At 43.2% G+C, this 27673-nt stretch overlaps 2 protein-coding genes across 3 annotated transcripts in view; one reads left to right on the top strand and one right to left on the bottom strand.

Moving 5' to 3' along the window:
- The window catches only part of SUDS3 (SDS3 homolog, SIN3A corepressor complex component), a 33368-nt gene extending 30630 nt beyond the window's left edge, over positions 1 to 2738 (bottom strand). Inside the window, exons 1-2 of the mRNA XM_039236192.1 lie at positions 2455 to 2738; positions 811 to 880 (exon numbers count right to left, since the gene is read on the bottom strand). Coding sequence (XP_039092123.1) covers positions 811 to 880; positions 2455 to 2596 — 212 coding nt within the window. The 5' untranslated portion in view covers positions 2597 to 2738. The remainder of the gene's footprint in view (positions 1 to 810; positions 881 to 2454) is intronic.
- Positions 2739 to 6980: 4242 nt separating this feature from the next.
- Positions 6981 to 27673, top strand: part of TAOK3 (TAO kinase 3) — a 183252-nt gene continuing 162559 nt past the window's right edge. Inside the window, exon 1 of one of the 2 annotated variants that reach the window (XM_039226949.1) lies at positions 6981 to 7236. The gene's annotated coding sequence lies outside the window, so the exon portion shown is untranslated. Of the gene's footprint in view, positions 7237 to 18499; positions 18678 to 27673 lie in introns of those variants that run through there. The other variant, XM_039227027.1, reaches the window with a different exon arrangement.

Here is a 27673-nt window from a genome sequence, read left to right as displayed (position 1 = left end):
GTGCAAATGGGATCTATAAAAAAACCGAATGTGGATCATCTGGTTTAAAGATAAAGAATCTGAAGTCAAATCAAGATCCTCAAAATACATTCAACAAACACTTATGGAGTATATTTTATGCAGTCTTCCATCTGTGTTTGCATTAAAATGAGTGGTCTCAGTTTCTCTGGGCACATTCAGAGGCCTGAGGGTGGAGACGGGACAAGTGGAAAGAACACTGGAGCGAGTCAGGAGCCGTGCAATCCAGGGCCCCAGCACACCTTCAGCTCTCGGTGGAGTCCCCTGAGAACCAAATAGGTAGGACACACCCTTGACCCGGAGTTATGGTTTTCCCATTTAAAAAAAAAAAAAAAAGGGCGGGGGGCACCTGGGTGGCTCAGACGGCTAAGCATCCAACTTCAGCTCAGGTCATAATGTTCGTGGGTTCAAGCCCCGCACTGGGCTCTGTGCTGACAGCTAGGAGCCTGGAGCCTGCTTCAGATTCTGTGTCTCCCTCTCTCTGCCCCTCCCCCGCCCTCTCTCTCAAGAACAAACTTTAAAAAAAATTTCTTTGAACAAAAAAAAAAATGAAGACACTGAAAACCATTCTCTCCTGCTACATGGCCCATTTCCCTCAAGGTTGTTCCTAGCCAACCCGCAAAAGACTCTTAATAGGAGGACTGACGAAATAGGACAAATTTAAAGGGGGAAATTGTGCACATACACAGGGTCTTTGGAAGCTCCATGGTCAAAACCATACACATGACGTCACTATAAAGATTTCTTGGTGAATCCTGTATTCCACACAAGCAGCAGAAGACTCATACTCACTGTTCCTTCATTTCTACGTAGTCTTCTTCATCGTGCTTCGCCAGGTCAGTTTCACTAGCATCTTCAGTGTCTAAGTAAAATCAAGGAAGGAAAGTCTGTTAAAGTCAACAGTTCACAAAGTTGGCATCACCGGACACAGTTACACTTAACCTTCAACAAAATGAATGCATGCCTGTGCAAGAAGCCTAACAGGAACGCGCTCTTCTGCTCGACGCTCGGTTTGAACCTGTAACAGATTTTACATCACGTCTACACAAAAGAGAACACAAACCAATAAACTCAACTCCAACAACTGAAATATTTTCAAAGTCACAGCTAAAGGGAAAAGAAAGGAGGCAAGATAAACAGAAACTGCCCCAGAACATTTTAAACATTGTTCTTAGAAGAGCGAACAGTCTACATAATTTCAACAGCTCTACTTAAAGGGGGAAAAAATCAATTTTGGCTTCACCGCTCCCCCTTGTGGGTCTTCGGAGCAGTTACAAGTGATTCACATTCAAAATCCCTCGTTAAGGCGCGCGTTCAAATGTAGTTTAACCAAAGGCAATTAGTCGCTTCAAGTTTATTATCTGCACGTGTCTGCCATTTTAAAGGCTGCTGCTGATCCGGTTCTCCACAAAGCATTCTACTCTTTCGGTCAAGAGGCCTTTCCAGAATCCCTGTCCTATGCCGGCCACTGTACTAGGCACGTGGCAAAGTGAGATGAATAAACACCTTCCAGACAACTAGTTCAACCTTTTGCCACCGCCCTATTTTGCGCCAGAATATTCCACCCACACGGTGGTCTCTTTTTCCGCCCTTGTCCTTTTTTTCGCCTTTCTCAATTCCCTCCAAAACGCTATTTCTGACGCTCACCGAAGTGTAAAGTCCCGTTTGAAAAGCCTCTAAGTCGTCGTCGTAACGCAAAGACCGTGGAAATGAAAACACAACACCTGGGCACCATTAATCAAATCGCCATCTTCACCTGTGCCTGCGTCCGCGGTGACGAGAACATCTACTACCATGCCAAGCACTTTGTGCACAGATTTCATTTAATACCCCGACACTGGAAAGCCCCATTACGGCTAGAGAAACTGAGGCTGGAAAGCTTCAGTAAGTTGGCTAAGGCTAACATGGCTGGGTTCGGGGAGCCAAACGGAGACCTCGATCCGGCGGATTCCAGGTCCCGTTCTTTGGAGCAACCTGAACTCTCAACCTGCACTGCGCGACCCACCGTAGGGCTGGCTGAGCATCTCCCCGAGGGTGGAGGGTCGCGGGGGACAACTTCGGGAGCTGGAAGCCCCACGGGGCTTTGCTCTGATCTCCTCGGGAACGAAAAAGCGAAGGGGAGCTCAACGTACCCAACGGAAGGCTTTCTCTCTCTCCTTCCCACCGGTAAAGACCCGAGGTGAGGTTCGCCACGGACGGCTGGGGACGAGGAGCCGTCTTAAAGGGACCGCCAACTCTGACTGCAGCTCCCCAAGCCCTCCCGTCCCGTACCTGTCAGGGGACGACGTCCCCACGGCGGCCACGGCCCCAGGGCAGGCGGGGGGAACTTCCTCCCGGCGGCCTCTTCACCTCCCCCAGCCCCGGAGGCCGCCCCGCCCCTCTCCGGGGCACCCCACCCGCCCCCGCCGCGGGCTGCAGGGCCAGCGGACGGCGCACCTTCGTCCGACTCCCGGCCCCGGCAGCTGCGCTCGTCGTCCTCGGCGCTCTCCAGCTCTTCGTCCTCCTCGGGGTAGTACTCCGGGGCCGGCGGCGCTCCGGCCGGGGCCGGGGCCGGAGCCAGCAGCCCCGCGGCACTCATGTCGCCCCTGGCCGCGGCCGAGCGGCTCACCCGGGGACCGCGGCCGCGCGCCCTGCCGACTCGACGCCTGCCTACCAGCCCCCGGGGGAGCAGCCACCTCGAAGAGCCGGAGCCGCGGCAGCCGCGGCGACCCCTTCCCCGTCTCCGCCAAGCTCCGCCCCGCGCGCCCGCGCTCGGCAACGGGGACCTCGCGCCGGCGGTGACTTCCGGGTCGCGAGCTGCCCGAGAACCGCCTGACTCCGTCATCCTCGAGGAGGTGGACTGGCTGCCCCCTTCGCCTTAACCTCAGCCCTTTCATCGCCGTCCTAAAATCCTCACTCGGTAGCGGGGAGGGGCGGAGACAGGTTCTCTGAAATTAGGCAAATCCTTGGACAGGCCTGGCCGCAGCCAGGACCCCGAAGCTCGAAGGCGCTTCTGTTTCCAGAAGTAGCCGCCAGGCGGCGCAAGGAGCCAGATCGAAAGCGAGGATCCTTTGCGAGCTGAGGTAGAAGGGAGAGCTCGGCAGGTGGAGGTGGTCTCTTTAATTGAAACGGGTTAACGATGTGAACCATCCCATTTATAGGTCTGGAAACGTTGACATCTAGAATTTTCGTGATTATCCCCCCAGAGCCTAGCTTCTCTCCTAACTGGAGCTTTATTGAAGAGACCTAAAAGACAAGGATGCTGATACCCCATCTTGGGGTCAGTAAAATGGTGTTTTCCCAGTCCGTGCGAGTCTTTTCTGTGTGTGTAGGTAGGCTCAATCAGGTATTCTCCCGATTTTACAGATAAGAAAAGAACATTTGCCTAAAAAGTGGCAGCATTCAGGCTGCCTTGTTTACGTGATCACACCCAAACACTGTCTGTTACTGCTGCCTCATATTTCTTAGAATATTAATTTTTTAAAAGGTTCTGTTCCCCATCCAATAACTTGCTAACCAACTCTCAACTGAACAAGTGGAATATTTGCCTGCAGGAAGTTAATTAGGCTAAGGTAAAGAACATGCTGTGTGGAAACTTAGAAAACAAAGACAGCTGAATACCTGCTTGAATTAATTTGATTCCTTCTGAGGAGGAGATACTGTGTTAGAAGCTTTGCTTAAAAACAAATTTAGGATGTCCTTTGTCTAGTTGTGGGTAGCAAGAAAATGGTTAAGGAAGATGGCCCAGAGATGTTTATTTGTATAAAGTAACCCTGCCTCTTATTGTTACACCCAAGTCTCCATAGAAAAGTAATTTACAAGTAGTAAGGTTGAACGCAGATGCAAAAGCTAGGGTGGAACGCAATATCCTAATTCTCAGCTCCTTCGTGACCAAATTCATCTCTGAACGGGACCCAAAAGAGTCTCCTCAAAGTGAAAAAATGTACTTATCCTATTTATTTCGACACTTCTTATTTTCTACCGTAATGAAAATCTTAGCTCTGTTGTAGGAGATTTTTCCTCCTAAGAAAATTCAAGAATTTCTAAAATGGAATGTTGCAGTGTCTCTCCATGAATTCAGAAATCTTCTGAAGCTCCTTCTAAATAATCATTCTGGGGTGCCTGGGTGGCTCAGTCAGTTGGGTAGCTGACTTCAGCTCAGGTCATGGCCTCACGGCACGCAAATTTCAGCCCCACATCTGGCTCCATGCTGACGGCTCAGAGCCTGGAGCCTGCTTTGGATTCTGTATCTTCCTCTCTCTCTGCCTCTCCCAAGCTCGTACTCTCTCTCAAAAATAAACATTAAAAATTTTTTTTTTAAATACAAGTCATTCTCAGGACTCACTATATATCCACCATCTATATTTAACTAGGTTTTCAGAAATATCTCTTGTCCAAAGGGTGAAGTCATATTCTATTCTGATTTTAGACCACATTTAAATTATCTGTAATCAACTATATTGAGCAACTTAAGTTTTCATCAGTAGCAATAATCAGACCAGAAAAGCACCAACATTTTAGAAATTAGAGTTCACTGATATGAATCCAAAAAATAAAAGATTTGACTTCATTGCTAATTGGTTTCAAGACACTAGAATCTTTATCTTGCTTATGTTTTCTAACTTCTTGATTGCAAATAACATCTGTTAATGGTCCTGCATTTCTTTTTTTATATGAATAGACACAACTGAACACTGATAATGAAAACTTACTCTATTTTTTCAATCCATTTTGCCAACTGCAGAATTGGTTAGGATGAGCTCTTAACTAATAAACACTCTTTTAAAAGGAGGACCTGGTCAAAATTCTCTCATGACTTTAGTCTTACCTAACCTTTGTAAGTTGTTTAGTAATTTTGGACAATTTCTCTAGGCCTATAAAAATCAAGTCCCCTCAGAACCACCTAGAAATCTCTCTGCATCCTTTTCCAAAATGCCACTCAGTCACACTGCTCCGGAGGCACCTACCTCAGAATTAATTTTAAATGAAGTCTTGGAGCCTCCTTTCCATGGGCCCTTGCTGCATATCCCAGCATCCCAATTTAAAGGGAAACATTGTAATTGGAATGGAGTATGATTTTTTTTAATATTTTACTTATTTCTGAGAGAGAGAGAGAGAGAGAGAGTGAGCAGGGGAGGGTCAGAGAGAGAGGGAGACAAAGAATCGGAAACAGGCTCCAGGCTCTGAGCTGGCTGTCAGCACAGAGCCCAACGCGGGGCTCAAACCCACGAGCTGCGAGATCATGACCTGGTCGGAAGTCAGCCACCCAACCGACTGAGCCACCCAGGCACCCCAAGAATGGAGTATGATTTTAAAACACTAGGCGAGGGGTGCCTGGATGGCTCAGTCGGTTAAGCATCGGACTTCAGGACTTCTGCTCAGGTCATGATCTCATGGTTGGTGGGTTTGAGCCCTCCTTCAGGTTCTATGCTGATAGTTCAGAGCCTGAGGCCTGTTTCAGATTCTGTGTCTCCTTCTCTCCCTGCCCCTCCCCCATTCACACTCTGTCTCTCTGGCTCAAAAATAAGTAAACATTAAAAAATTTTTTTTTTAATAAAACACTAGGGGAAATCTCTACAGTGTTTATAACACAAATTTTGTCAGCAGGAGTTAAAGCCAAAAAAGAGTTAATGTTGGAGAGTTTCCTGAGAGCAAAGTCCTGTATCCATCTGACAACACATAGGATCAAATTGTTCCTGAAATGAAACAATTTCGTCATAAAATGATGAATTGTCAAAGTCCATACACTTTGGGGTTTATGAGTTAAGGTAGCAGTTTTCAGTTAACCTTATCGATTTAATCAACACATCCAGCTTCAAAAAATGTAAAGAATGGTTCTGAGTAGCACCATGCACTTTTACCCCTGGCAGGTGAGGGGAGTCTGTGATTACCAACAGGTTGCACTTTGGCCATTAGTTCACTCGGAATCATTAAAATATGTGGCTCTTGGGGCGCCTGGGTGGCTTAGTCGGTTAAGCGTCCGACTTTCGCTTGGGTCATGATCTCACGGTTTGTGGGTTCGAGCCCCGCGTCGGGCTCTGTGCTGACTGCCAGTTCAGAGCCTGGAGCCTGTTTCAGTCTGTGACTCCCTCTCTCTCTGACCCTCCCCTGCTCACGCTGTCTCTCTCTCTCTCTCTCCTAAAAATAAATAAAACATTTAAAAAAAAATAAAATATGTGGCTCTGAAAACGAATATGTTGACTAAGCTTGCTGAAGCCTACCGCGCAGTTCCTGTTCCCACTGTCAAAATGATGATCAAAACCCACAAACGTTACTTCTAAAGTTTTGTTCTCATACCTCCCCAAACGGGCCCCATCAGTATTGAATGCTTGATTGCTCACAGTATACACCCAGTATAAAGATTTTTTTTTCCCCAACAGTTTTAAACTGACGTCTGTCAAACTAAGGGCAACTCCCTTGCCAAAGAAATGAAACAATTTAAATCCAGGGACTATGTACAAATCCTGGGTGAATGAATATTAATCAATGGCAGAATTTCTTAGGAAGCTGAGCAATAATGGAAGAATGAGGACCTCCTCAAAGACTCTCCGCTGGAGGTCCCTGGGAATCCCAGGGGTCCTTGGCCTCTGGGAGTCTCCCAAGAAAAGCAAAGGCGCAAAGGAGTGCCATGAACTTTGACCCCAGCGCAGCACAAACAAGGTTGACCGCACCCCAGGCGGGCCAGCAGGGTAACTGAAGTTGCGAGGTCTTCCGCGTCTCAGGAAACCCCGCCCTGCTCCGCCCCGCCCACCGTCAACTCCGCCAATCCTCAGGCGCCATCGACCGCTCTGCTACCCAGGCACCTCCAATCAAGTACCTATATCCGGCCCCAGGCCTGTGCCCCGCGGTCAGGAGAGGTCAGTAGAGAGCCTATCGGAGCCAAGCTGGGGGCGTGGTCGGGGGCAGGGGGCGGGCGGAATGAGACCGTGGGGCGGAGCGCGCTCTGCGCAGTCGGGTGCGATTGGCCACCCCTGGCAGGAGCCGCACCTCGGACAGCAGCAGCGGCGGCCGCGGGAGGGTCCGTGTGGCGGCCGGCGGCGACGGCGGCGGGGTCCTGCGTGAGACTGGGACCCGACACCGAGACCGCGGGCGGGGACTCCGCGCGGCCACCCGGCACTCAGCGGCCCGACCCGGGGATCCTCCGGGGGACAAGCGGCAGAAGAGCGACTCGGGAACAAGTGTGCGAGAGGAAGCGGCGGTGGCGACGCCGGGCCCGGGAGTGGTGACAGCAGGTCTGAGGTGAGAGCACCGGGGCGCGGGACGGTGACAGAGTGAGCCGAGGTGCAGGGACCCTGGACGGAGTGAGGTCGGGGAAGACTCGAGTGCGGAGAGTTTGGGAGCCGGTTTGTCGGGACTGGGGAGACGGGACTCCGAGAGGAGCGGGCAGTGCGGGTCTCAGTGGAGACCCTGACAGGGCTTGGGACAGCAGGTCTGGGGAGGGGATTCCCGAGAGGGGCCGGGATAGCGGGTCTCAGGAGGGACTTCGAGACGGCTTGGGACAGCGGGTCCAGTGGAGGGAGGGTCCCCGAATGCGCTTGGGCAGCGAGTGTGAAGAAAGGGGACCCCGAGAGGGTCTGGGACAGCAGATCTGAAGAGGGGCTGGAGACAGCAGGTCTGGGGGAAGGGGACCCTGAGAGAGCTTGGGACAGCAGGTGTGAAGGGAGGGGACTCCGAGAAGAGTCGGGTCAGAGGGTCTGATGGGAGGGTCCCCCGAGAGGGCTTGGGACAGTGAGTCGGATGGAGGGGCCTGCGGGGGGCCGGGGGGGGGGGCCCGAGAGGGCGTGGGACAGCAGGTCTGATGGGAGGGATCCCGAGAGGGCGTGGGACAGCAGGTCTGATGGGAGGGATCCCGAGAAGACCCGGGGCAGAGGGTCTGGGGGGGCCCCGAGAGGGCTTGGTACAGCAGGTCTGATGGAGGGACCCCCGAGAAGGGCCGGGAGCGGGTCTGATGGAGGGACCCTCGAGAGACGCCTGGACAGAGGGTCTGGGGTGGGGGGAAGTCCCCGAGAGGGCTTGGGTCAGCAGGTCTGATGGAGGGACCCCCGAGAGGGGCCGTACAGAAAGTCGGGGGGTCCCCAAGAGGGCTTGGGGCAGCAGGTCTGATGGGACCCCCGAGAGGGACCCGTACAGATAGTCTGGGGGGGGGGGCTCCCGAGAGGTCTTCGGACAGCAGGTCTGATGGAGGGACCCCCGAGAGGGGCCGGGACAGCGGGTGTGAGGGGGACCCGAAGACGGGTTTCGCAGCGTGCGAGTGGACATGGGAGAGGGGAGGGAGCCTGAGTCGGGGTCGCAGCGCCGGGCGAGTCGGGTCGGCAGGCAGCGCACATCCAGGGGACGCGCGACGCCCGCAGGGTCTGCAGTCATCCGACCTCCCCTGGAGGGGGGAGGAGGGGGACGTGGGACAGCCCGAGCCCCAGTGACTCTGTGGAGCAGGGATTATGTAATGACACCTCTCCCGAGTAGAACGCGAGGGCCGGAGGGTCTGGCAGAGGCGCAGTGATGTTGGCCAGAAAGAGCCAGAGGCCGCCTGCCCGACGTCTCCTCGTTGGCCCCCTGGCTTCTGATTTGTTTCTCTGAGTTTGTCGTGGATGCCTCGAAAGCGAGGGGCTTCCTGACCTTAGCAACCTTAACCAGGACTCGAGAAGTTGGAGAGGGCTTCTCCAACTCACCTACCGACCGGTTGAAAGGGAGAGGGATGCTTTTGGAGACGCGCGTTTTGGATTAACTGGGGCGGGGGTGGCGACAGACCCTGTATTTCTCATTTTAGCTCCAGGAGCTAAGAAACTTAGATCTGGCAGCACCTCAGTGCCACTGTTTACAACGCAGGCTCAAAGGAACCATACACTAAGTTTGACTGTTTAACTTTGCTGGAGATAGTGGGAAGGTCAAACTAAATTTTGAAAAGAGGTATTGGAGTGGCTAAGCTTACGACACTTTCCAATGAGATACCTCATCCAAAAAAGCTACCAAGACTGAGCTCAGGCATAATTCCAGGACAGGCTAAGGAGAGAGATAAGCCTATTTAAACCAGACACTGAGTGCCCTGGTAGGAGGCAAGTGCGTATCTGTTAAAATGCTGAAACCAATAGCCGAAAGCCACAGGAGGTGGAAATTGGGGGGCAGCCTCCTGCTTTGAAGGATGTGAAAATTAAACTAATGACCAGGCTAACATACTTAGGCGATGTTAATACTGCCCTGACTACCTTTCATGTGTTCTCTTCAACACACATGCCTTGTTAGGGTTGTACCCCAGTAGTTTGGCATTCCAAATTTTTAATCTTTTTCTCTGTGTGTAGCTCCTCTTCACCCTTTCTCTTTGCGACTGGTTTCATTTTCTTACTGGAGCAGACTTAGAAACATGATGGTTTGGGGAACATAATGGGGAATGTCATTATCATCTCACGGTCGTTATTTAGATATCTTCTTCCTTCTAGTTTAGAATGTCTTATTAGAAGCTCTCAGGGGGACCTAGGTGGCTCAGTCGGTTAAGCATCCAACTTCAGCTCAGGTCATGATCTCACAGCTCAAGAGTTCAAGCCCCGCATCCACTCTGTGCTGACAGCTCAGAGCCAGGAGCCTGCTTGAATTCTGTGTCTCCTTCTCTCTCTCTCTCTTTCTCTCTCTCTCTGCCCCTCTCCCACTCTCCCTCTGTCTTTCTCTCAAAAATAAACATTTTGAAAAACTTTTTTTTTTTTAAAGAAGCTTTTGACCTGTGTAGTAATGGGCCGTTTCAACAGAGGGGGAAGAAAGAAATGCTGCCTTGTTTCCCAAAGACATAAGGAAGAAGGCTTACTTAGAACTGCCTATTGGGGCGCCTGGGTGGCTCAGTTGGTTGAGCGTCCGACTTCGGCTCAGGTCATGATCTCACGGTTCGTGGGTTCGAGCCCTGCATCGGGCTCTGTGCTGACAGCTAGCTCAGAGCCTGGAGCCTGTTTCAGATTCTGTGCCTCTATCTCTCTCTCTGATCCTCCCCTGCTCATGCTGTCTCTATCTCTCTCTCAAAAATAAAAAAAATAAAAATAAAGAACTGCCTATTGAAGGGGCACCTGGGTGGCTCAGTCGGTTAAGTGTCCTACTTCGGCTCACTAAGGTCATGACTTAGTCCGTGGGTTTGAGCCCCGCCTCAGACTCTGTGCTGACGGCTCAGAGCCTGGAGCCTGGTTCGGATTCTGTGTCTCCCTCTCTCTGTGTCCCTTCCCTGCTCGCTCTCTGTCTCTCTCAAAAATAAATAAAAACATTAAAAAAAAATTTTTTTTAAAAGAATTGCCTATTTAAATCCAAGCCAGAGATTACTGAAGTCTTTTATCAGGGTGATAGTAAGTAGAGGACCCATGTCATTCAGGGATTTTGCTTGATATTACCTGATACAGAGCCGCTCTTCTGTGACTTCCAGAGAGTGTGGGGCTGGACATGGTTATGAAAATTCCACCAACTGGAAAATCCTCCCATAAGAAGTAACAGGGAGGTAAGAGGAGCAGGGACACAAACACAAATTTAAAATACGGCGCTATAATTAAGGTGTGTTAAGTACAGTTTATTTTATGTTAAGTTTGTTTCTCCAGAACTCTCGGCCAAATTCAGATAAAAAATAAAGTCCGTTAATGCAAGGGGGTTATTTACAAGGGGCATGTCTTTGTTATGTAGCACACATGCACACATAACGTATGACACAGCCTGTAGAAGGATTGGGAATCTCAGTAATAGTAATTCTACAAAGTAATAGAAATATTTGAGCAGATAAGCTCTTTGATCATACTTGTTAGCTCATTTCTGACTGGTACAAATGTGTCTTAAGACGAAACATTACATTGAATTCCTTGTAAGAAAAGAAAGGGCTCTGATATTTCTCCGAGTGATGACTAAAACAATCACTTCAACCACATTACATTATGGTGTTGATCCAAAGATGACGAAGAGAGATTCATTCTAACAGTTTTTAGTGATAGAAAGGGCCTATAATGACTTTTTATTCCTTGGGATGATGAGCAGGTAGGTAGGAATTCTGTGGGAATTTATTTTCATTTATTTCACAAAATAAAACTGTGCTATGAGAAACTATAAATATGTGAGGTCATTACATCTATGCTCATTTATACTATTTCTTTTCAATTAGAGGCACCTGGGTGGCTCAGTCGGTTGAGCATCAGACTCTAGATTTCCGCTCAGCTCACGATCCCAGGGTCATAGGATCCTGCTTAGGAGTCGCTCCCTCCATCTCCCCCTGCTCCTCTCTGTCTCTCTCCCCAGCTCACGCGCTCTCGCTTTCTCTCTCTGAAATAAAAAGAAATAAATAAAATTTAAAAACATATATACTGAGAAGAAGAAATTAAGAAGGAGCCTTCCACTTCCGTATGCATGGTTATAGCAACCACACAATGCAAGTCCTCCTTGGCCCGCAGTTCTTACTCTTGGTTAGGCAGGATGCAGAGACAACCCAGTAAGTGCAGTGCCTACTTGACACCCTTTTTACCACTTGAGAGTCCTGTACAGTCAAACCATTGTAATCTCAGAATCTTCCTTGATCTCTAATTTGGTTTACTGTTTAAGCCAACCTGAATAAAAGTTCTCATTGCTTGCCGGTGTTCGTGTTTGTTGCTTTCGGTAGCATAGAAGAACGAAAACTATTGGTACTTTTATTTTAAGAGTCTCACTTAAAAGCCTCCTTCCTTCATAGTCTTTTCCTCCAGTGTTTGTTTCTTCCCTCCCCTCAAAAAGAAAACAGACTGACGGACAGAAAGAAAGAAAGCTTCTATCTAAAAGTTTTTTTGTTGGGGCGCCTGGGTGGCTTAGTCGGTTAAGCGTCCGACTTTCGCTTAGGTCATGATCTCGCGGTTGGTGGGTTCGAGGTTGGTGGGTTCGAGCCCCGCGTCGGGCTCTGTGCTGACTGCCAGCTCAGAGCCTGGAGCCTATTTCAGAGTCTGTGTCTCCCTCTCTCTCTGACCCTCCCCTGTTCACGCTGTCTCTCTCTCTCTCTCTCCTAGAAATAAATAAAAATATTAAAAAAAAATAAAAAAAAAATAAAAGTTTTTTTGTGACACCCTTCCCCCCCAGGAAGATTTCTTTTCAATCTTCAACAGGATTCATTGAGCATATCTTCAATGATCCCATCAACCAGAGAGGGCAGTTTGGAATTTGTATTTTTGAGTTGTGAGATACTGTGCAGTTGCATTTGAGCTTAGAGAGTTTAAGTTGTGATTATTTAGCTTTATCATCCGTTTAATTGGTTGTTTTGTTATTTATGAGACTATATTAAAAGTTTGTTACTGTTTACTAAACTCAGACTGAGAAAAAAACACAAGTGGTATCTATCACTCTATCATTAAAGATTAGATATATCGAGTTTATGGGCCAAAATGTGATCTAACTCCTTTCTAAGCTGCAGGCATCAAATTAAAAGCAGCAACTGTTTAGAATTTTTAGGATAAACAACAGGAATTACGTTGATAGTTATCATTCCAACTATATGTTAAATTTACCTAAATATTTTATAAATCAACCTAATGTGGGGTTTTTTTTTCTGTCTAACCTGAGATTTGTTAGAGACATTGAATCTCAATTACTTCTATTTCACAAGAGAATGACATACATAGGGGTCCATTTCTTGATTTGTTAACACAGGTCAACCTCCTATCCATTGTAAACTGTTCCACAGAAGCACAGTTTTCATCCCCAGAGAAAGTGAGAAAGAGAATATGCCTTGGAATGTGTGTTTTATTCCTAGGAAAACCTACTCCCATTAAACAAAGAGGTGTGGCCCATGTAGCATCAGGTACTGAGAACTTACATGCTGAAGTCTAGTCTTTGGGTCCACATCACACCTCTGGCCTCAGTGAAATGATGGATAGCCAACTCAACCACACAATATGCTTCCATCCACTATTTCTGACAGACAATGGAATAAACCTTTATTTCCAGATCAAAGTAGGACTCTGGGCAGTATACATTTATTTTCATATGTTTCAGCTTCTAATGACACTGGCTTACATCCACAACAATCAAGGCTTACGACCATTAAAATAGATTTTATTTACCCATTACAATAGATGGCACTAACCAAGGCAGAATACTTTCTTAAATAAACTAATAACCTAATTAATCTTCGCAGTAGTCACACAAAACAGAATCATATGTAGTTCATGGCCAATTTTCCGTTCTGTTGTGAACATTCACCTTTACTTTTTTTTTTTTTAATTTTTTTTTAATGTTTTTTATTTATTTCTAGGAGAGAGAGAGAGAGAGAGACAGCATGAGCTGGGGAGGGTCAGAGAGAGAGGGAGTCACAGACTGAAACAGGCTCCAGGCTCTGAGCTGGCAGTCAGCACAGAGCCTGACACGGGGCTCGAACCCACGAACCGCGAGATCATGACCTAAGCGAAAGTCGGACGCTCAACTAAGCTACCCAGGTGCCCCTCACCTTTACTTTTTGAAGGGTATGTGTGTAAATACTCAGATATTTTCAAAACCACATATAGTTTTTAAACGATCTAGGTCAAGAATTAAGAGCACAGATACAAAATTACAATCTTAGGCTTCATGTACCTTTATGTGTCTATTGTTTTTTTGTGTAAAAGTTCTCTTCTGTCATTGTATACCCGTTCCTTGTTTACACATGCTTGTCTTTTACCAGCCAGTGAGCACTTCAAGGCATAGCTGGGTCTTATTCATCTTTGCATTCCCCATGCCAAGTGTAGTACCAGGCACAAAGTATGAAGGATGCTCTATAAATGTGAATTGAATGAGTGAAGGAATTAATGATGAGCAAATTAGTAGATTATATTTATGTTCACACTTTGTTTCTTATACACCAAAAGACACAGAGATTCAGTGGGAACACACGAGCGAATGCTAGGATCATTCATCTCATAAGAAACAGCACGATACATTGGAAGGAGAAGGGCCTTCCTCTCAGACAGACCTAGGCATCTACTTTGGCTCTGTCATTGTGTCAGCTGGCTTACCATGGGTAAGTTACTTAAGTCTTAAAGCTCTCTATTCTCTCATCTGTCCAATAATAATATATATCTCACAGTATTCTCATGAAGAATAAATGAAGCAGTTTATGTAAAGCACCAAGCACGCTGACAAGCACATGAAAAGTTTTTTGTTTTTGTTTTTTTTAAATGTTTTATTTATTTCTAGGAGAGAGAGAGACAGCGTGAGCAGGGGAGGGTCAGAGAGAGAGGGAGTCACAGACTGAAACAGGCTCCAGGCTCTGAGCTGGCAGTCAGCACAGAGCCCGACGCGGGGCTCGAGCCCACGAACCGCGAGATCATGACCTAGGCGAAAGTCGGACGCTTAACCGACTAAGCCACCCAGGCACCCCTCACATGAAAAGTTTTTTAAAAATGGTAGCTGCCTGTTAATCTAAGCACCGGAAACAATTTTTTGTTTGTTTTTGCTCTGCTCCCAGCATCTAATCAGTTGCTAAATCCGATGGCTCCTAACTCCAAAAAGAATACTGAATAGATTCACATATAGGGAAATTGAGACACGGTAAATGACTTCCCATGGTGAGACAGACAGTACAGACTTGACCCCCATGAGCTAGCTCTGATTTTCCAACTCACTACACTTTCCACTTCATACCTCTCAATGTTCCAAGAAGGAGCTCACAGGATCCTTAATAAGGTGCGAGGGGAGGATCGCTGTGACAATCTTCAAGTCTCCTTTTCTTTTCATTTTTCCTATGTACACAGTTGCTCTCTTACTCTTCCTAAAGTACAGCTCTGATTTTGTCGCTCACATGTTCAAAACCTTTAATAATTCCCCATGGCCTACTGGATTCAGTACAGATTTAGCAAACTGTCTTTCAGCTCCTATTGTTCCATAATCCGTGTGTGTGTGTGTGTGTGTGTGTGTGTGTCCGTCCTGTGCCCCAGCCAGACCAGCCTACTTACTAACTGAGCACGTACTGATTTGACATCTTCGGGTCTTCGTTCCTGCTATTTCTTTTCCCTGGAACGCCTTCTATTTTTCCTTTCTCAGACCTGCCTCTCATGCCATCTTCCATGAGGACTTTTCTGATCATCTTTCTAGCGACTTTCCTTTGAATTCCTTAAGTACTTTGTGTATTTTCTTATTACATTAATATTCTCTCTGATTTTACGTCATCGGTGTTGTCTTATCTTTCCTAGATGTCCATCTTTTTGATCTTGAAAGGACAGTGTCTTATACATCTAACCAAGTATCTTGCCACTAGTATCTGCTCAATAAATATTTGAATTGTGGGGCGCCTGGGTGGCTTAGTCGGTTAAGCGTCCGACTTTCGCTTAGGTCATGATCTCGCGGTTCGTGGGTTCGAGCCCCGTGTCAGGCTCTGTACTGACTGCCAGCTCAGAGCCTGGATCCTGTTTCGGTCTGTGACTCCCTCTCTGACCCTTCCCTGCTCACGCTGTCTCTCTCTCTCTCCTAGAAATAAATAAAACCTTAAAAAATTTTTTTAAAAAAATAAATATTTGAATTGTATTAAATACTTTAGGTTCAAAAATAATATTTAAATTAAGTATAATGGTTGCTGCCAGAAATAATTCCTTTTTAAAATGTTTATTTGTTTTGAGAGCGAGAGAGGGCGAGAAGGGGTAGAGACAAAGGGAGACAGAATTCAAGCTCCTCTTAGCATGGAGCTTGACAGGGGCCTTGAACTCACAACCCTGACATCATGACATGAGCCAAAATGAAGAGTCAGACACTGACCCGACGGAGCCACCCAGGCGCCCCCAGAAATAACTCTTAAGTGAAGAATTTACTTCTGACTCTGGCAGTTGGTAAAAGTCAGTGCCAGTGCTAGCGAGTATTTGGAAACTTAGATGTTCATATTCAGCTTGATAATAGTCCATAAAGTGACCTTTGATCTGAATATTTGGGATTGGTTATTTTTGTTTCCTAGTGATGTTTTGTCTATAAGGAATGGGTTCTAACTTCCTGTCTTTGGAAGTTTGTTCTTCTTTCTCTGGGTATTCGCAACAACTAAAATAAGATTCCCTTTCATTTGCAACAGAAGGTGGTTTGTTCAACTTGAGTCAGAAGTAGGGTCTGAGAGAGATCTAATACTCTGCTCTTCCAGAGCAGAGTTCCTTACTTTGTGATATAATTTGCAACTGTGAACAAATAAACTTATCGCACAGTGCTTACTGCCTTCTGACATACCAAATATTTTATTTATCTTATATATCTGCCCTACAATGTAGACGGTGAAAGCAGACATTTTGGTTTTTTTTTTTAATATTTTTATTTATTTCTAGGAGAGAGAGAGAGACAGCGTGAGCAGGGGAGAGTCAGAGAGAGAGGGAGACACAGGCTCTGAAATAGGCTCCAGGCTCTGAGCTGGCAGTCAGCACAGAGCCCGACGCGGGGCTCAAACCCACGAACGGCGAGATCATGACCTAAGCAAAAGTCAGACACTTAACCAACTAAGCCACCCAGGCGCCCCGCAGACATTTTGGTTTTATGCATTGCTGTATCCCCGCCCATAGAACAGTGCCCATGTAGTAGGTGCTTAATATACATTTGTTGAATGACTAAGTAGATCAGTTTGTCTTTGGGAATTCCTCCAATTTGTTGGCCACAAAGGTTTTGTTATTTTAAATAGAGGAATTAAAATCCTAAGGAAGTGTAAGGTATAGCTTGGAAGAGTAGAGTTTATCTGTATGTTTCATTCTCTCTGGATTTTACATTTGTCTTTGAGCAGACATGATTTTAATATGTTTGTGTTTTACTGAATGCAAACAAAAGCCATCCCTGCCACCACTCCATACATCCAAAATGATTGTGTCTCAGTCTGGCTAAAATCTAAGAAAACTGTTCATTGTAACAAAATCTAATGGATGCTTGCTGGCAAACCTCTCAAAGGGGCGTTAGCTCATTAAAAGCGCTTCATCTTTTTTTTTTTTTTAGGTGCTAATATTAACCCTGAAAATTGGTCAGATCAGCCTTCTGATATTAATTTGGGGTTATCAGTTTTCTGCATGTACAAGTAATTGGGTTTGAAATGTGTTTTAAGCCTGAATTAAAAGAACTTAGTCACTGGTGACTCATGGTGAGAAGTTTTTCCTTTTCCCTGCTGGGACAGATGCCATTGCCTCCAACCTGGCTTTCTTGAAACATTGAAAACATAAAGAATCCTACTTTTATGAACTAGGTTCTGGAAAAGTTCTTCTAGGTTTAAGGTGGTGACCTTAATTACAATATATTTTTTTAAATAATGAGCAGTACAATTGACTTTCCAAATATCCATACAATTTTTTTAAATTACTTCCTTTATGGGAATTTTCTCATCATATATGAAATTGTCAAAAGTCTACTAGATAATTTGTGAATGACCACAAGGACTTTGTTTTGTTCCTTTTTTTTAAATAAATGTTTTAATGTTTATTTACTTTTGAGAGAGAGAACACAAGTAGGGGAAGGGCAGAGAGAGAGAGAGGGAGACACAGAATCGGAAGCAGGCTCCAGACTCTGAGCTGTCAGCACGGCCCCTGATGCGTGGCTTGAACCCACAAACCGCATGCTCATGACCTGAGCCGAAGTTGGACGCGTAACTGACTGAGCCACCCAGGCGCCCCTGTTTTGTTCATTATTGCATTCCTGGTGCCTAAAACAGTGCTTTGCACAGAGAAAGCAGTTTACATATTTGTTGAGTGAAGTTACGTGCATTCTTAATACTAGCACATCTTAGAAAATTAATGAAAGTCTGTTGATGTAAATTTTCTCCAGCCCTGTTGAATTAGCCCAAGGTAGTTCGCCCTAATAGTTCTTAGCATTGATTGTGCCAACCTGAAATCTCCTTTAGCGGTTCACTTGTAAAAGGAACAGTAAATCGGTAACACCCATAGGCACTTGCACCTGTGGGAACCAATGGGCGTCCTAACAGGAAATACTTTCAGCTTGCAATACCATAGTAATGTGCAGCACCCAGGTCATGCTGTTTTTATCTGCAGTTCCTTATTAAGGACTGTACAATGCTTCTTAGAGTTTTTAAATTTATGTTTAAAAGAGAATGATCTTTAAATTTGAGGAATAAAATGTGAACGGTTATTTTCATCTTCTTCCTTATCAAGGAATTGGTGAGTTGTCCTCCTTTAAGGGAATTCTTTCTTTACCTTCTAACATTGTGTCCCCTGAAATGTCCCTCGAGCACATGGGGAGGGGGTAATGGAGGGTACTTAAGTGTAAAATAATTAAAACTTAAGCTAGTATTATTATCAATAATAATGAACAGTTCTAATATTTACAGGATACCATATAGGTATTGATAGAATTTCATAGATTTTTACATAAGATTTGTTTAGCTTGAGCAAGTTTCCCTCTTTTGTAGGCACTGGGGGAAAAGTTTCAGGAAAAGTTTTTAGAAACTTCTTTCCAAATGTCCAGATGTAAAGCTGTGTACATTAATGCTGTTAACGTTAGCTGTCTGACCAGGAAGTACTTTCTTTAAGCCTCATTTATAAAACTGTGTCTATAATAACTTCCTTTCTCGGAATGAAGGTGCCGATAGCGTGGTGGTGGTGTTCTTACAACTTAAGCTGAGCTCAGTTTTGTTTTTCCGAATGACCAAGTGGCAGCTTTTTAAAAAGAACCATCTCTGGGGCAATCTTAACTTACTGTTGGAGCTGACTAGGAATTTTTAAAGTATTTAGTATGTTGGATTGGAGATGTAGGACGTGCATTTGAGAAGATCTACTGTGAGTAAGCTTGGTGTTTTGTTTTACGTTTAGCGTTTTATTATAAATATGGTCTGTGTCTAAACATTGTTAATAAACTATTTGTTGAATTTCATGTAAATATTTATGGCCTTATTAGCTCAACGTCCAGCTGAGAGTAATCAGCCTCAAAAATCACTGGATTCCTGTGCTCTATTTATTTTAGTTTGTAGTTTGATATTCTACAAATAAATAGTAGTGGGAATTTTTTTTCAGAAATTGTTCTTTAATCCTTTCTTCTGGATAAGTGAGGTAAATGCTGAGCTGCAAATAAAATATCAAAGTCTTATCAGAAGAAACTTTTAAACAAAAAATTTAAATACAATGAAGGCTATTTTTATTAAATGGATGTAGTTTGTGCTAGTGATTGATATTCCTGTAAAACGGTATTTCAAAATGGCACCCTATTCATCCTAGAGATCATAAAAAATATAAAGGCCATGTCCTATTTTTCTTTTTTCCCAGCAAGGGAAAATAGGATAGAAAGCAGAACAATTTCTTGAATGTTATACCAAATTTACAGACAGAAGAGTCAGAAGATTTGATCACATTTACCTTGTTTTATAATTGTTTTGTTTTAGTAAGGCTAGTTGCTTATTAAAGTATAAAAATATCTTATCCATGAGGTAATAATTTATGAGACTACTCTAGTCCATAAAATGAAATTAGATGAAGGAGGAAGGTAAATATTTTTTTTTAACAGCTTGTGGTTTTTATGTTGACAAGTTATTGCAAAATATTTTATAAGCCAGGAAAGCTACTTTAATAATTTCTTTACCAATTTCACTAGGCTCTTAGAACAAGGTTTAAATGAAATGTGTATAATCCCGACTTCCAAACTCTTAATACTTTACGTGTTAGATGTGTAAATTAAAGTCTAACAATTGTGCATAAGGATGCATTTTCGTTCAAGAAGTATTGCCATGGATATGGCCAATTTGGGACTTCTAGTGTTCTAATATATAAATAAGGAAAAAACTTTCAAATAATCTTTGAAGTGTGATGTCATAGAGCGTGGTTGTTTTTTATTTAAGATTTATGGATGTTAAACACTTAACAGTACAAATTATGTTTCAGCTTTTTTAGATAGGGAGGCCTTTTATAGATTGTTATATCAGCGCTCTACAAATATCCCAGTCATCGCTTGCATGGGGGTGGGGCAGAGGAAGTAGGTGGGGCTTCACAGTAGTGACAGATTATTGCAGATTATATTGCTGCCTGCCAAAAGGCCACTGGTTGGAAAAGTGGAAGTTACTAACTGCATCTGTTCATTTGTACGTGTTTTATTTGTAACCATTTACAACTGTTTGCTGGTTTCATGGACAGGTGACAGATTTTTAAACTTCTGAACCACTTGACATCTGCCTAATGTTCGGGTCTGTAGTTTACCTTGCTCGTATTCCTTGCACAGTCTGCAAAGATCACACTGACCATTTTGCGGAAGACCGTGTGTTAGCAGAAAAAACGGGAGGGGCGCACAGAACTTTAAAAGATAACTGCTTTACAATCCAGTTAAAAGTGTTACAGGGTTAAAATGTAAGGCGTCCCATTTTAAAATGTTAAAATATTTAGGCAACTTATATGAAATACTAATAAAAACAATCATGTCTTGTGAATGAGTTTATAGCTTTCGATTGTATTGGTTCAATTTGAAATTGAGATTCCTACTGTTGCACCATAAAAGGAAGCTTTGTAGAGGAAATATGACATCTCTGCCCAGATGCATTAAGAGGGAATTACAGTGGAGAGTTATTATTAGAGGGGTCTTCTTATGAATATATTTTATGTACTGAAAAGTATCTCTCAAAGTTTAGTTTCTATTTCAGGGTCACTGGCAGAAGTTAAATAGGTTGCTCAAGTCACTGGATAGAAAATACTTTTAAAATCGGGGCGCCTGGGTGGCTTAGTCGGTTAAGCGTCCGACTTTCGCTTAGGTCATGATCTCGCGGTTCGTGGGCTCGAGCCCCGCGTCGGGCTCTGTGCTGACTGCCAGCTCAGAGCCTGGAGGCTGTTTCAGTCTGTGACTCCCTCTCTCTCTGACCCTCCCCTGCTCACGCTGTCTCTCTCTCCTATAAATAAATAAAAAATATTAAAAAAAAAAAAAAGAAAATACTTTTAAAAGCATTTTGATGTCACCAACCAGCCCGTTAGTCTTGACCGGGCTGATCTCAGTAATAGCGTGTTTTAAAAATGTAACCAAATTGAAAAGATATTGAGATGCTATGAATACCATCAAATAGCAATGTAATATAAGTGTCCTCCTAAAAAAGAGGGCAGTTAACTTCCATTTCCTAGCAGTATCCCACTTTGCTTCAGGAATAGAGTGCATTATTTTCAGTATAAGGAAAGTTTAGGGGCGCCTGGGTGGCTCAGTCAGTTAAGCGTCCGACTTCAGCTCAGGTCATGATCTTACAGTTCATGGTTTGGAGCCCCGCACTGGGCTCTGTGCTGACCGCTAGTTCAGAGCCTGGAGCCTGTTTCAGATTCCATGTCTCCCTCTCTCTCTGCCCCTTTCCCTGCTAAAGCTCTGTCTCTCTCTGTCTCAAAAATAAATAAACTATAAAAAAAATTTTTTTAATTAAAAAAAAAAAGGAAAGCTTAGAAGTGAGTCAAGGAATCTGTCCACTTGTATCACTGACAGTTGCTAAATGCTCCTCCCTAACTCTTGTACACAGTGAATAACATGTCCAGGTTCCTTGTATCTGTTACTTTTGGATTTAGCCACGTATGTTTGGGGTTTGCAGTATAACTTAACAATTAACAAGAGCATATCAGATGAACATGTCTGCCATGTACAGCTCACCAACTTGGTGACCTAATACACATCCATTAACTCTTGAAGCCTTGGTTTCTTCACCTGTAAAATGGACACAATCATAGTAACTACTTTAGGGATTGTTGCGAGGATCAGGTGAAATTAATATATTAAAGGAACAAGCTTGGCTGCATATTGTAAAAGAAGAGCTCAGCAAATGATAGTAGATATGGTTATTTTTGCTGGTTTTGGACATTTCAATTCTTTTTTCACAGTTCTACCAGAAAATGATCATGGGAAGATAAATAAAACAATACATGCAATCATGTATAGATAATAGAATCAGTCTTACCATAGTAGAAGTATTTAGGAAGTACTATGGGAACACATAAATGAAATCCACATGTTTTACTTCTTTACACTACTCCTCTTACCATGTTATATACTGCCCATCCTAAGGGGAGAGGGGAAGCAGGGCAAGAGTTGATTATAGATCTAAATAATTATTAATATAAAAAATAGTATGCCACATTTAGCTTTATTACCATTATGTTGCTTTTTTAAAAAAAATTGTAATGTTTATTTTTGAGAGAGACAGACAGACAGAGACAGAGCACGAGGTGGGGAGGGGCAGAGAGAGAGAGGGAGACACAGAATCCAAAGCAGGCTCCAGGCTCTGAGCTGTCAGCATAGAGCCCAATGTAGGGCTCGAACTCACAGACTATGAGATCATGACCTGAGCTGAAATCAGATGCTTAACTGACTGAGCCACCCAGGTGCCCCTGTTGCTGTTTTTCACTTCAGAGAACTCCTCCCAGTTTGATATAGCTCAGCTTAGGAAAGCAACATGGCAATGTATTGATTTCTTAATTTATTTTCTCATCAGAATTTGTTTTTTTCTGACTGTATGACTATCAGATAAAGTTAAGACTGTCTCACAGTTTTAGATCAGCTCATGAAAATGTAGGTTTATTAGGGATGTTGTTTTGGCTTGGTTTGGCTTTATTTGGTAGAACCAGACAATAAAGAATATACACTTGAGCATAAAGAAGAATATTTTCTGTTTTCACTATCTAGTGTGGGGGGGGGCTCATATCCTGTAATGGGTCAGTTAACTTTGTTTATGTATTAAAAAACAACCGATTGTTACAGAAGCAGATTTTCATGGGGCTGTGTTAACAAAGCAAATGTGAAATCTGGGGGCACCTGCAGTAAATTCACCAAAGAAAGCAATGAAACTACTTACAGGATATTTGAAAAACATTTAAGCTTTGTGAATATATTTTTTAGTGTTGCAAATTCCCAAGTCTTAATATGTCGTGCAACTTTCCTTACCTAGGAGGCAGCCTTCGCAGTAGTCTGTGTCTCATGCTCGCTTCTGGTACCCCCTAATTTTACAGTCTCAAGGCCCAGCACATTGCCGCTAGAACATCTGTGTATCTCTGTGCACCTGTCTCACTCAGACCCTTATGGCCTCATTCCTGGATTACCATAGTTGCCTTCCTTCATTTCCATCTGTTTCTTTCCAGCTCATCCTGATTAACCTTCTTTAAATGCTACTTCTCCCCTTTTCAGAAAGCTTCACTCATTCCATGTTTTCCACCACATTAAATCTAACCTCTTCTGCCTGACTTTCAGCGCCCTTGCTAATCTGTCCCACACCACTTATCCAGCTTCATTTCCTATGTTCTTTGCTCTGTTCTTTCTGCTCTATTGAGGTCAGTCTGTCTCTGCAACACACTTTACTCATCTGAGTCTGCGCCTCGGTACTGTACCTACTTCACTCAAAAAGGCCTCCTCCCTTCTCTCTGCCTATTCAGATTTTACCTTTTCTTCAAGACCTGGTGTAAAGTTTACTTCCTGTTTGAAGTAAACTCAGTTTTGCCCCCAAATCCCAGATTTTTAAATTAGCAAATCAGTGAACAAAAATGTGCATAGTATGTTAAATCATTCAGTTTTATCTTCACTAAAGATGTAAACATTTTGAGTACAAGGACCATATCTTACGCTTAAATCCTCCACAGTTTCTGGAAGAATGTTGAGGCACCTGACCTTGATGTGAAGGAAAAGAAAAGAAAGTAAATCTATTTCGTCCTGCCTATCTAAAGTAAACAACCCTACTAATAGTGAAGAGATGTGAATGCTTTTCCAATTTGGGTCAGGTCTGTCACCTCACTTAAAGAAAAATGTGAGGCAAATGAAGGCAGTTTTGTAACTGAATATCGATTGACATGTTTCCTTTTCTTTATGAGAAACTGTGTGTGTGTGTGTGTGTGCGTGCGTGTGTGCGCGTGCGTGTGTGTGTATGATTTTGTTTCCTTTAGTAATAAATGAAATAGCTGCCCTTGGAGAGGTTTAGTTTTGATATTAACAACTTTCCATTCTATCACCGTAGATTAATATTATCAATAAGTTTTATGTAATCAAGAAGTATTCTTACCCAATTCTTTAAGTAACCTAAGTGTAAGTGCCTACTATATATATAATGTTAGACTCTGTGAAGGGATGTTGAAGTTACTTACATATGATCCCTAACCTCAAGAAACTGTTAGAGAATTCCATTAGGGAAAACAAAATATATACTTAAAGCTTAAACATAAGAATACTTCTTTCTTCAATTGGATGTCTGTTGTTTTAATTCTCAATGAGTCTCCTCTCTTGAAATAATACATGCCTTCCTTGTAATGATGCCAAAGAACATATAGGACAAACAAATGAAAAAAAATTTAAGCAAACTCCCCGTTATTATTTTTTCCAGTTTTATTGAGGTATAATTGACCTGTAACATTCTATTAGTCCAAGGTGTGCAACATAATGATATGAGTTATATATCTCTTGTGAAATGATCACCACACTACGTAATTGACACTAGTCACCTCACATAGTTAATTATTTTTTCCGTTGTGATGAGAACTTTTAATGTTTACTCTTAGCGTCTTTCAAATATACAATACAATATTATTAACTATAAGCACCATGCTGTACATTACATCCCCAGAACATATTTATCTTATAATTGTAAATTTTTGTCTTTTCACCACCTTCATTCATTTTCCCCCACCCTCAACCTCTGCTTCTGGCAACCACCAATCTATTCTCTGTGTCTACGAATTCACTTTTTTTAGATTCCACATATAAGTGAGATCATACAGCATTTTTTTCTCTGACTTATTTCACTTAGCATAATGCCCTAAAGATTCCTCCATGTTGTCACAGATGGCAGGATTTCCTTCTTTTTTATGGATGAATAATAATCCAATATATACAGATACTACATTTTCTTTATCCATTCATTCATTTATTCATTCATTGAGGAACTCTTAGATTATATCCATGTCTTGGCTACTGTAAATAATACTGCAATGAACATGAGAGGGCAGATATCTTTTCAAGGTAGTGATTTCATTTCCTTTGAGTATATATCCAGAAGTGGAATTGCTGGATCATATGGTAGCTCTGTCTTTAATCTTTTGAGGAACCTCTGTATTGTTTTCCATAGTGGCTGCCCCAATTTACACTCTCACTTTTTTTTATACATGCCTTTGTATTGATACCAAAGAGTATAAAGGATACCCAGAGGTCAACTTTTAAAATATAAAATGTTTTACATTTGTGAAAGTATGGATATTTGGAAATGTCTAGTCAGTGCTTTGGATTTTGTGCTGATACTTGGTTTTGGGATACTACCTTTTGTCGCCAAGATCAAGGTTACTTTACTTTGTAAAGTACTATTAGTGCCCACAGGAAAAGTGCTATAAGTCCTAGATGCCATTCACATATAACAATAAAAGCTGGTTAGATAACATAGCAATGATAAAAAGTTGAAATTGTGGCCTATTCAATACAGTTTAGGATTTTAAAAAATAATTTTAAGCATGCACAATAACAATATTTTTCATTATAAGGGGCTTATAATATATGTAATGATTTCACATTATTTCATGAGTCTCGCAGCTTTGTGAGGCATTATTGTTCTCACTTTATAAATGAGACCAGGGAGGATGAGAGAAGTTTAGTGACATACTTAAGATCAGAGTATAGGAAGGTAAGTGGCAGAGTTAACTTACACCCAGATTTGCTGACTTAAAGGTTAGACTTCTTTTTCTTTATACCACAAGTCCAAATTGAATTACTTGGGGGGGCGGGGGGGGGAGATGAAACTTGCACATTTTTCCTCTTGCCTGTTAACATAAAATTCACATAACCTAAAATTTGTCATTTTCAAGTGTACAATTCAAGTTTTTAGTATATCCTCAATATTATGCAGCCATCATCACTAATTTCAGAACATTTCTATCACTCTAAAAAATATCCCATCTCAATTATCCCCATCCCTTGGCAACCACTAACTTTCTGTCTTTATGGATTTGCCTACACTGAACACTTAATATAAGTGGAATCATTGCGTCCGACTTCTCCACTTAGCCTAATGTTTTCAAGGGCCATCCGTGCTATACATGTGTCAACCTCTGTATGCTTGAATGGATGAATAATATCCCATCCGATGGGTAGACCAGTTTATCCATTCATCACTTGATGGACATTTGAGTTGTTTCCACTTTGGGGCTATTATGAATAATGCTATTATGAGCATTCATATGCAAGTTTTTGTGTGAATGTATGTTTTCAATTCTCCTGGATATGTACCTAGGAGTAAAATTTCTCATAATTATTTTTGTAAAATAATTCAAATGGAAGTACTTTGAAAGTACTTCTTTCGAGTCATTTATTCACAACCATCACACACACAGACACATACACAATATTGTTTATTTCACTAATTTGTTTCCTACATCTGTTCTTCAGAAGTATGGCAGAGGCAAGATTTAGTTCAGATCCTGGTAAAGAAGTCTCTAATTCTAAGTGAATATAATCTGATTTCAGCATTGCCTGCTATGTTCAAGATACTGTGGGGTACAAATAAGTCAATAATATTTCTATTGCTAGTCATATTCAATTAATGGAATCAAGAAATGTCCATGTTCCTTAAAAGTAAGGCAAAATGGGGCTCCTGGGTGGCTCAGTTGGTTAAGTGTCCGACTTCTGCTCAGGTTATGATCTCGCGGTTCGTGAGTTCGAGCTCTGCGTCAGGCTTTGTGCTGACAGCTCAGAGCTTGGAGCCTGCTTCAGATTCTGTGTCTCCCTCTCTCTCTGCCCCTCCCCTGATCATTCTCTGGTCTCTCTCTGTCTCAAAAATAAACAAAAAAAAACTTTTTTTAAGGCAAAATGGCATCAATGCTACAGGAAGTTAATTACCTTCTATATGTGTGGAAAGAAGAGATCACTTCTGCACTAGGGAGATGGGTAACTTGGAGACAGAATTTGAGCTGAGTCTTGAACAGTGGGTAGCTTTTCAGCGGGTTTGGTGAGATACAGTGTATTATTTTTGCCTGCATTGTGAATAAATATAGGATATCTAGGGACAGTGGCAAATCAAAGGCCCTTGAATCATGTACAAAGAGGTTTGAACTTTGAATAGTAGATAGTGGGGAGCCATTTAAGGTCCTTGAATAGAAGAGACTGATGCAATCAGAGCCTCTGAAAGATGACTCCATCTGAAGTTGGTAAAGTAACTTAAAGAAAGAGATCAGGGACGAGAACCTGGACTGGCAATGAGGTTCTGGAAGTAGGACAGCCCCAATGCAAAGAAGAAAAGCAGCTTGTGAGAGATTTACTGAGGACACTGGCAGCTTGGGAGAGATAGCTGAAAGCATCAGAGTAAATCAGATCAACAAGACAAAGTGCAGAGAGAAGAGAAAGGGTCCACTACAGACCCTTGTGTTAAGAGGTGAGTGAAAGAAGGCAAGCCGGGGGAGGTGAGTTGGAAAGGAACTTCTGGAAGAAGGTGCCACACAAGCCAAGAAACAAGATGCCCCGTAAAGGCTGTGGAAGGACACGACCTGAGAAGGATCCTATTGGATTTGGAGATTAGGAGTTTAGAACTAGTGGATCCTAAGGAAAATTTCCTCTCCTCTCAGTAAATGATACCTTGGGCCTATTGTAGGCCAGAAGGAGTCAGTGGGGAGCAGCGGAAGATTTACGAAAGTAAGAGGAGTGGATTAATGAAATGAGAAGGTAGTAGGATACAGAATTAAAAGGCCTTTTTTTTTTTTTTTTTTTTTTTTTTTTTTTTGGGTGAGGGGTTAACCTGTAAAAGGAAGTCTAAAGGATGAAGTCGATTGAGTATTAAGATGGAATGGAGAAAAATGGAGGAAGCTTACAT

This window comes from Hyaena hyaena, unplaced genomic scaffold, assembly GCF_003009895.1.
Source record: "Hyaena hyaena isolate Hyena2069 unplaced genomic scaffold, ASM300989v1 scaffold_0, whole genome shotgun sequence".
Taxonomy (NCBI): domain Eukaryota; kingdom Metazoa; phylum Chordata; class Mammalia; order Carnivora; family Hyaenidae; genus Hyaena; species Hyaena hyaena.
Note: the sequence above shows the minus strand (reverse complement) of the source record. Positions and strands in the feature narration are given on the sequence as shown.